The sequence below is a fragment of the Hydra vulgaris genome, chromosome 12 (genome assembly GCF_038396675.1).
Source record: "Hydra vulgaris chromosome 12, alternate assembly HydraT2T_AEP".
NCBI classification, from domain to species: domain Eukaryota; kingdom Metazoa; phylum Cnidaria; class Hydrozoa; order Anthoathecata; family Hydridae; genus Hydra; species Hydra vulgaris.
In genome coordinates this window covers 18,494,422-18,504,764 of record NC_088931.1, presented here as the reverse complement: position 1 = coordinate 18,504,764, position 10,343 = coordinate 18,494,422, and the positions used below count along the sequence as shown (strand labels likewise).

The window sequence follows — 10,343 nt, the reverse complement described above, 5'->3', positions numbered from 1 at the left end:
GTTGTTTGTCACTATTTAATAACTCTCTATTTCCAATTTTTAATTCTTAGTCGACAAATTCAGATTCTCCAACATTCTCACGCATGTTTTTTGTTAATTTTAGAGTTTCAAAGTATTTCCATGCTAACGAATATTTCCAACATTTTGATTTTTCTTCAATGTTTTACCACTGGCATTTGCAGTCTACAAAAACTACAAAATAACAAATTAACAGCTGTCATAATTCTTTTATCAATTTATCCATAGTATACATAAACATAGTATACATAAACATAGTATACATAAACATAGTATACATAAACATAGTATACATAAACATAGTATACATAAACATAGTATACATAAACATAGTATACATAAACATAGTATACATAAACATAGTATGCATAAACAGGGCACATCGGTCCTTCATCAAATGTTTCACATAAATGATCTTCAACTTTTAAAAGATCTTCAAAACTTTGAGTACCATATGCATGATTAACAGTTTCCTTAAATAAATTTTTTTTGTTTTGTTTGGATTAAAGCTATCCATTTTTGGAACAATTTCTTAAACGCTTACTCCAACATTTTCAAAGAATGTGTAAGAACGTGTAATTCAGCATTTCAAGATATATATTCAATTGAACACTTTCATCACTTTCGTTCACATAACCATCATTTTTATTCATTACGTACTTACTTATTTACATATTTCTAAACACATATTTTATAAAACATTGTATTGTAGCAACTCTTTATATTTCATACGTTCAAAAAATAAAATTAAAATAAGATAAAAACAAATGATTACACCTATTTAAATTTTTCAGAAGTTTAATTCGTTATCATTTATCAACAGTTTTTGTTTAAGTTTATTTTTAAATTGATCAAGGTGAAGAAATTAATAGAGTGTTTCATAATTTAGGTCCTCTGATTGCGATGAAGAATTTAGTTGCAGAATAATGTTTTTGGTTTTATATAAATTTTATTTGAAAATCGTGTTTTGCCATAGATGAGTTGTTTTAAAAAAATTAGTTAAATAGAATGGTACCATTTTATTATCAACTTTGAACATAAATATAAGCATGTGAAAAAAATTAAAATAGGTTGAGTATTGAGTATTTAAAAAGAAATTCAGTGTAATTTAGATAACAACGATTAAAAAAAAAGTAAATGAATTTTAAACAGCTTTGGTTTAGCAATTTTGTATAGGAGGTCTATATTTTTTGAAACTTTTTTTTGGATTATACGTACGTGCTCCTTTCAAGTTACATTTTTGTCTAAATTACTCCTAGAAACAACATATAATACTATATATGTTACGAATCCTTACTTTAAGTCGCAGACGGTTTCGTTAACCAACTTGACACAAAGCGTGCGGAAGTATAACATCAGATTTCAATTTATACCCAACCAAACCTTTATCATTTTTTGCTTATGGTAATACATTTTTTTTATTAATGATAATAATTTTTGTCGCTATGTTATACCTTACAAACACTTTATAGCGGAATTTCAGTTTACCAATAAAAAAATTATCACATTTTAAGTGGTCCATTGTAGTTTTACTCATCGGTTACTTGATGGACCATTAGTGGAAGCTTCCAAATGTGGCTAGCCAATTAATTACCTTTATACTACAAGTTGGAAAGTTATTGGCTAGCCACTTGTAGAAGATGTCATCAGTTACTTAGCTGACTAATGGTTAGCTAAGTAACTAATGAGCAAAACTCTAATGATGTTTATATATAAGCCCACTGCCAATAAATTGTATCTAGATAGCGACATGCCTTATAAAAGTCTCAATGATATAAGATTTTTCTTGTGTGATTGTTAAGGTGCTCCCAGAAGAAGTCCTTACGTCTCATCACAAAGCGAAAGGTTAGGAGGTCTAGGAGGTTCACGCGTCCTTTCTTACTCATACTGCTAATTGGGCTGGAACCGACGTCGAACCTCGGACTTCTTAGTTCTGAGCCAGAACTCTTAACTGTGCACCACGGCTACCACAGTTCAATAGTTGTTATAAATTTACGAAATCTTATACTAAATATTAAACTTTTTAAAGGCAAAAAATAAATCACAAAGGAAAAAATAATGTGAGAAAAAAACAACCGCTCAAAAATTGCTATAAAGCTAACGAGTCCCTAGCTCATTTCCCACCAAGAATATTGTATTTTAAAATTGTAAAATACTTATTTTAATTATTATAAAGTCGTTTTAAAACAGATAAAGATTTCACAAAAATATAATCTTCGGTCATACCAATCATAACTTTCACTTGAGCAGAGTAAAATCGCAAGGGTCAAAATTCTCAATTATTAGCCAAGGCCCATCATTATGGAATCAATTAAAAAAATAACAATATAAAAAATTTGAAAAGTACTTTCTCTTTTAAACATGTATGCATATATGAGTTTTTATTCTTCACGTAGTATTTTTTAGAAAAAATATTTTATTGTAAATTTACTAAAGCCATGTGGGCTTTAAATGTTATTGTAAAGAGGCTCTATGAAAAGATTGTGGTGACACCAGTCATCCGTATCATCTTTGAGCCCCTTTCTGTTTTACATATGTTTTTGTGTAACGTAAAAGTTTCATTGTTGCTTTATTATTTTGTTTTTATATGAACAGCGATATATATATATATATATATATATATATATATATATATATATATATATATATATATATATATATATATATTAGTTTTATAGAACCGGACCCAGAGTTTTTTACGTTAAAAACATCTTCTTACATGCATAGTGGGTCAGCAAAAATTGACAAGACTAAAGTCATATATCAACTTTTTATTCATTTGTAACCAACATACCCATATGGTAAAGAATATTTGTTTTATAATGGTGTTGATCAGTCTTTTTGAGTTCCATGAAGAGTATCTCAAAGACATAAAGATGTTAAATAACAAACGAAATATCTGGAAAAGTATTGGCAATATAGTTTTAAATTACAGAATTAATCTACTATTGTGGAATTTCCTTTAAGTCGTTAAAATTAGGAATAATAAAAATGTATCTTTATTTTTTATTTATACTAATTTTAACGATTATTTCATAACACACGGATTTTCACGTTTTTAATTCGTTATTAAAATTTTAAAATATATTTTTTACAATTTATCATGCAAAAAAACTTTGCAGTACTATACTCCAGTGTTTGTACTATCACGGTTGGATAAAATCACTTTAAAAGCGAACTTTAGTCCTTTATATAACAATTGGTAAAAAGATGCATCCACATACCCTACCACCTGGTTGTTTTATTTTGCCAAAGGCCGTTTTCCGCATATTGAATAAACCCCAATTAAAATAAAAATAATTTATTATACAAAATAAGTATGTAGTTAGATATATATTTCACATATCACATATTTTATTTGAAAAATATTTTCAAAAAACGCCTCTTTCTACCCCTTACAGCTGACCCTAAAAACTATCTAGCGCGCCAGTCAGAATGGTAAAAATTGATCTCAAAAGCCTATGTTTTGATATATAATATAACTATAATCAGATTCTTTCTACTTCTGTGAACTCTTTAACAGATTCTGGCTCACTGTGACTTATCAGTCAAATTTTATATCATAAGAGAATAACTATTTTTAACATGAAAAAACTTCTTTTTTTTTCGTTCATTATCACAATCTTTATATAAATATAAAAAATTTATTCAACTGTTCAGCGTGAATCTCTAATGGAAATAAATAATCTATCTGAAGAAGTTCAAAAAACAAATTTAAACTATATTCATTATAATATTTTATTAATAAACTTCTACTATCTGTTGTTGTTCAAAAATATATTCATAATATATATTTATTACAGCAACGTCGAATGTATATTTCAGTGACATCTTATTTGAATTGCAAAAGTCTCATTTTTATTTAAACTTAATGCTACATTTATATTTCCGCAAAGTTATTTTACAACTAATAAAAATTGCATTCATGAAAGTACTTCTCCAGTATTTTCTACAGATATTGCTTCTAAAGCTGTTGGAGCAAGCCTAATATTCGTTATTGGTATGTCAATAAAGCTATGATTGTAATTATTGTATTTTATCCACTTTCCGTCTTCTTCAGATTTCGTGTGATGTCCACTTAACAATAAAAGACCACTAACTGATCTTTTTATAGAAGTTACTTTTCCTTCATGATACCTTTTGCCACCAATATTGTTGCCTTCGGTTCCAACATAAGATCCTTGTGGAAAAAATATTAAAGAACCTACCCCAATATAATCAGGATCTGGAGGTACATCAATAGCTATTTCATTAAACATAACTTCTCGTCCAGTCGGATCGTTATCGTCCCAGTTTACGGTATATATCAAAAACGATGGATTGAAGTCTACTACTGTAGCCATATAATATGCCATATTGAAATGGTGGCAAAGAACATGGTCACCAACTTTTGGAGCTCTTGAAAATAATATTTTGGGTGTATAGTAATTGTTTTCACATTTATTTGACAGTTCCTTAGCAGTTGTCATAAAGTAAAGTCTTTCTTTATCATAAATTTGCAATTCAAGAGCAGTTCGAATGTCTTCAAACTTTCTCTGTAAGCTATCATAATTATAGACATCTTGTAAGTTAATTAGACAACCTTCAAATGTGCTCATTAAAGCGCCCACAACTGAATGCTTCCAATCAATGTCCTTTCCAACAACAATTGGAATAACTGGTTTGTTTAGAGATTTTAGAGCAAATTGAAGTTCCATTCGGCAGTTTGTACTACTTGAATAATCATCGCTTATAAATGGAATGAAAACCTTTGCTAATTTAATTCCCTCAGTAATTTGACCAAAAAGACCTGAACTAGTATTTGCGGGTGAAAGTTGCTCGGTATCAAGCCATACTTTATACCCAAGTTGTGCTATCATATCTTTAAGTAAACGGGGATCAGCAAATTTATTTCCAACTGATTTTTCAATTTGTTTTAACTCTTCAGCTCTGTACGAATTTTTCCAACAATATGAAAGAAAAACATCAAAATAATAATTATTTATTTCTTTTATCAATTTTTTTTCAATTTTTAGGTTAATTAAACTATTCACGGCTATTAACAACTCGTTTATTTTTTGAGCTTCGTTTTCCTTATCTTTGAAATGAATAAACAGTTTACCAGCAATAAGCATGCCAACAACACTTGTTGACCATGCCAATGAATGTCCAATCACTAGTGGAATAACTGGTTTATGTAGTGAAATATTTGCAAATTGAAACTCCATTTTACAATTTTCGTCATTAACGTAGGCTTCACTAATACATGCTATAAATACTTTTGCATTTTTTATTGAAACTGATATGCTTTTCAAATCTCTTATGCCAGTTCTCACTTGGTGAGCCGTACTATAACCACTTTTTCTTAAAAAACATTCAATTTCATATGGATCACAAATGTTTTCGTAATTTTTAAAACTTGTTCCTGAAAATGTTAAATCATTATTCTTACGATTTTGGAATGCATTAAAACTATCTAACAGATTGTAAGAAAAGAAAATATCTGGTTCTTTTTCACTCTGGAGATCATTCGAGTCTTCTAAAAATAAACAATATTAAGTTTTATTCATTAATAATTTAATTTTCTAATTTGAATAAAACTTTGAATAAAAATATTAGGCTACCAATGACATCATATACATTGGGTCGTATTCGAAATTCATATTTTGACAAACCGGTAAATGAATGAGAATAACCTTGAAAGTTTACAACTTTACCATCTTTTGCAGTCTTTGTATGACATCCATTGTAACTACAAAAAGTTAAAAACAATAATAAAGAGTAATTAAGTATATGACAATAAATCAGAATTACTAAGCCAACAACATACAGTGTTTTTTAAATTCAAGCAGCTCACACACGTTGCTCGATCTATAGTTTTTTTGTGTTTATTTAACCCTTATAAATGGTGTCAAACGTTAATGTCTTAAAAAACCCAAAATGAAAAATGCCTTGGCATAAAAAAAAACACCTTTATTTAAAAAAAATGCAACCTCGACTGGCGTTTATTTTTATTAAACAAGATACATCAAAACTTTTTGAGTTTTGAGTATGATTGGTGTTTATATAGTGGTGTAAAAAATATTAGGATCATCTACAGGTTTAACTGGTTTCTCAGTTTAAAGCATGTGTGTTAGGTTTTTATCGAAGCTACGGCAACTTTTTCTTAAGTTTGAGAACGATAACTTTCAGACATGGAGCGTATTTCAAAATTTCGAGCACTAAAATATTAATAAATGAAATTTAAAACTTATTAATAAGTATAAATTTAGTTTAGAAAAGTAATAGTACTACTCTCAGTAAGTTAGTGTCCTCATATTTGGGTTTAGGAAGGCATCAGTTTTAGAGTTTTAGCTGTTTCCAGGCTCTTTGTCTCCAATATAAATTTTTTTTTAGTTGTTAAGGTACTCCAAGAAGACCTAATGGTCTCATCAGAGAGCACCGCAAAAGAGCATTTCATCAGGACTTATTGGACTAGAGCCGGCATTAAACCTCAAACCTCTTGGTTCTGACCCAGAACTTTTTTTTTTTTTTGTTTTTTTTGTTTTTTTTAGGTGCCCCAAGAAGTCCTTACGGTCTTGTCACAGAGCACCGCGGAAGCGCGTTTAACCAGGAAGTTCACGCCTCCTTCCTAACCGTGACGCGAAAATTTTGTCCAGAGTTCGTTTCGAACCTGGATCTCCTGCTTATAAAGCAAGCGCTCTAACCACTGCGCCACGGCCTCACAACTCTACCCACTGTGTAAATAATGAAACTAATAAACTATATATCCAATGGATTAAATAATGGATGCTATACATTAGGAGTTTTAATAATTTGTCAAAAGCATTTGACACTGTTGACTATGCTATACTTTTGAAAAAAGTAGAACTTTATTCAAAAAAATAAAACTTTTCATCTTACCGTATTTAAAGATTACCTGTCAAACAGTAAGCAATATATAATATATAAAACAAACGAAACATAAAAATACATTCAAAGACCACTATTGCGCTTGCAATAGTGGTCTTAGAATTGATTTATATTTAGCATCCAAAATATTAAGAATTAGTTTGCTGACATTAGGATTTATTTCATTAAATAGAATTCGACTTATTAATAATATTAACTTTCTTCGGGCGATGTTAGATGAAAGTATATCATAGAAACTTCATATTATATCGATATAAAACCTCAAAAAACTGTGTTATATATTGAACCTCTGTGCTATATATTGAACCTATTTCTTATTACTAAATCTTTACAAAATATATACTTTTCATTTATTCATAACTACCATATCTATTGCAATATTGCTTGGGGAAGTACGAATTTTAGTAAGCTAAAAAAAATTATCGTAAACAAAAAAGTGCGCGCTGAATTATATTTGCGTTAATAGAACGGTTAATGATGAATCTCTTTTAAGAAAACTTAATGCCCTTAATGTTTTTAAACTTAATATGCACCAAATTTTGTTATCTATATTTAAAACAAAACAGGTTTTATCTCCTAATATATTTCATTATTACTTAAATGAAATTTGTCATGAATACCCCATAAAACTTTTAAATAAATCTCCGCTTTTGGGAAAAAATCTTCTCGATTTCAATTAATTACCGCTCTCCCTCCCCTCTCCCACAAATTTTTTTCAAAACATCCACCCTCTCTAACAATTAACTCCCCCCACCCCCGGAAAAGCAAAATTATACATACAAAACATACATCTATTTATCAATTTAAAATTATGTACCGTAAACCGTCACTTTGAATAGCGGGGTAACTTTAAATACAAATCTTTTTTTTTTTTTCAAGTTGTAATTACGGCAAGAATTAATATAAAACTGTTCAAACCTCAAATATCAAAGTATTAAAAATAGTTTATATTTTGATTATTTAAAGTTTTACCTTGTTTATTGATTGTTTTTGTTTCTTAAAAAATGAATTAAATATTTTGGATACTTTTATCAAAAAAATTAGTCAAAATACTTTGTACACTGCCTCAGCTAGTGTTGCAGCTTGTTGTCTAAGTTGTAAAATTTTTGTTTATAAATTTATTAAGCATATAAAATCTAAAGGTTTGTTAGTCTGTTAAAGTTATGTTCTATTGCTATAGCATAACACAGGGCTGTAGGAACTAAAGTTATATTGAGCGGGGGGAGGGGCAATACAACCCCGAAATAGTTTAAAAGGCCTTTTTTTTTTAGTCATTTTTTCAGTCAATTTCTTTAAAATTATTTATTTGAAAAATTTTTTGTATAAAAAGTCATATTAACATGTGTGTGTACATTCAATATTGTGTTGAGTTAAATTTGTTGAAAGTGTTTTTATTCATCTTTAAATTTGTTTTTATTTAGAATTTCAGTACTATCCCACGTTTATACGAAAAAAAGTTGATACAAGGAAGTATATAAATTATAGTGCTAGTTTTAAATTCTATGCTAACAATAAACATTATTAGATAAAAACATTAATAGATTTTCATTGGGTGAAAGTTGCCAGTTTGTAAAATAATGTTTAAAAACTTAATCTAAAAACACATGGAAAATCCATAGTTTTTACAAATATGCAAAAACTAGCAATTGTACAACATATTATGTTACGTCAAATTGTCTCTGGTTATGTTTATAAAGCTGACCACAAGTGGACAACAAGAAATGAAAGTGGATCACCTAATGTACAATACAATCAAAGTAGAAAACGAAGAAAACAGTATCTTGTTCAATAACTGATAACTCTACCCATTTATAGCAATCTCTTGATGTTGCATTTTATGAACTTCTTAAAAAATATTGGAGAAAAATACTATATCAATCGTAAACCTCTTGTTCAAAAAAAGCACAGACAAATACAAAAAATAAATCTTTATTGCACTTTAATTACTTATAAACATTATATTTGTCAGATCAAAATGTAATCAGCAACTTAATAGCTCGATGGTTTTGAAAGAAATATGGGATTTGTCCATTAGATATAAGTATCATCTTCAATCATTTGCTAGATGGTAGTTGTAATTTTAGTACACCAAGCAGTAATTAATGTACTGTAACAATTGTTTCATGTTGATGTCAAGGAAAAAGCAGGCTATATGGGAAAAAAAAATTACTTATGACCTTGTTAAAAGTATTTCTTTTGAGGATTTTTTAGCAAAATGTAAAGATGTTCTACTTGCATAGTCTGTAAGTGAAACTGATGTAAATGAGACTTTTTTTAATGCTAGTCCACTTAAAACATACCCATTAAAACAAAATAAAGTGCTAAATTGGTGTTTATTATAAACAATATTATACTATTTTAGCAATAATAAATGCCTGTGAAACTAGACTGTTGTTTTTATTAAATTTTGAAAAAAAGGCGTTTTGAATAGGTTTTGCTTTTACAAAAAATCCATTTAGAGTTACCCCATTTGTAGGGTCAATTTGAATGACTGAATAAATTAATATTATACAAAATTCTTTCATTTAAATATTATTTTGAACTTGAATTATGTAAGAGTAAATCTTAGCCCCTATATTCATTTTGTTAAATTTCGAATATTGTCAATAGTGAAGGAAGAGCAAGTAAAAATATCTTAAAAACGTTCAAAGTAACCCTGGTCTGCGGTATTTCAGTACTAAACATTACATAGATTCTTTTTGCAGTTTTCTTTCAATAGTTTTTAATCGTCCCTCTTTTTTTTAGCCTAAAAACTCAAAGTTGTTGCAAAAAGCCACATGGTTGCTTATAAAAGCCACATGGTTGCTTATAATAGCCATATGGTTGCTTATAAAAGCCACATGGTTGCTTATAAAAGCCACATGGTTGCTTATAAAAGCCACATGGTTGCTTATAAAAGCCACATGGTTGCTTATAAAAGTCACATGGTTGCTTATAAAAGCCACATGGTTGCTTATAAAAGTCACATGGTTGCTTATAAAAGCCACATGGTTGCTTATAAAAGTCACATGGTTGCTTATAAATAATAAATGAGTAAAAATTAATTTTTTTCGAAAATTTGAAAGAAAAAAATCTAAAAGAAAAATTTCAACTTATAACTCTCCAATGCAATGAACCCCTCTCTCCATCAAAACTAATTTGAAACCCACTCCAACAATTATAACACCCCAATCTATGATTTTAGTGTTGTGTCTACTCCCTCTAACTATTTTTTACATTCATAGCAGACATACTTTAAACTAAAAAATCAGTAAAACTTGTGGATGGTTCGAATATTTTTTACACTGCTTTGTAAATGCCAACATACTCAAAACTTAAAATTTTGGCGGGTTATGATCTTGTTTAATACAAATAAGCGTCAGTTTGGCTTATATTTTTTTGGTTAAAGTTTTTTTTTGAGTATTGAGACTTTAGTAATTTCGGATTACTTGACG

General features: G+C 28.7%; 1 protein-coding gene across 2 annotated transcripts in view; it reads right to left on the bottom strand.

Annotated features, from left to right (window-relative positions):
• Window positions 1–3,595: 3,595 nt before the first annotated feature.
• LOC136088541 (uncharacterized) overlaps window positions 3,596–10,343 on the bottom strand; it is a 58,952-nt gene continuing 52,204 nt past the window's right edge. The window contains exons 4-5 of one of the 2 annotated variants that reach the window (XM_065812428.1): window positions 5,622–5,749; window positions 3,596–5,536 (exon numbers count right to left, since the gene is read on the bottom strand). In XM_065812428.1, coding sequence (XP_065668500.1) covers window positions 3,942–5,536; window positions 5,622–5,749 — 1,723 coding nt within the window. In that variant the 3' untranslated portion in view covers window positions 3,596–3,941. The remainder of the gene's footprint in view (window positions 5,537–5,621; window positions 5,750–10,343) is intronic. The other variant, XM_065812429.1, reaches the window with a different exon arrangement.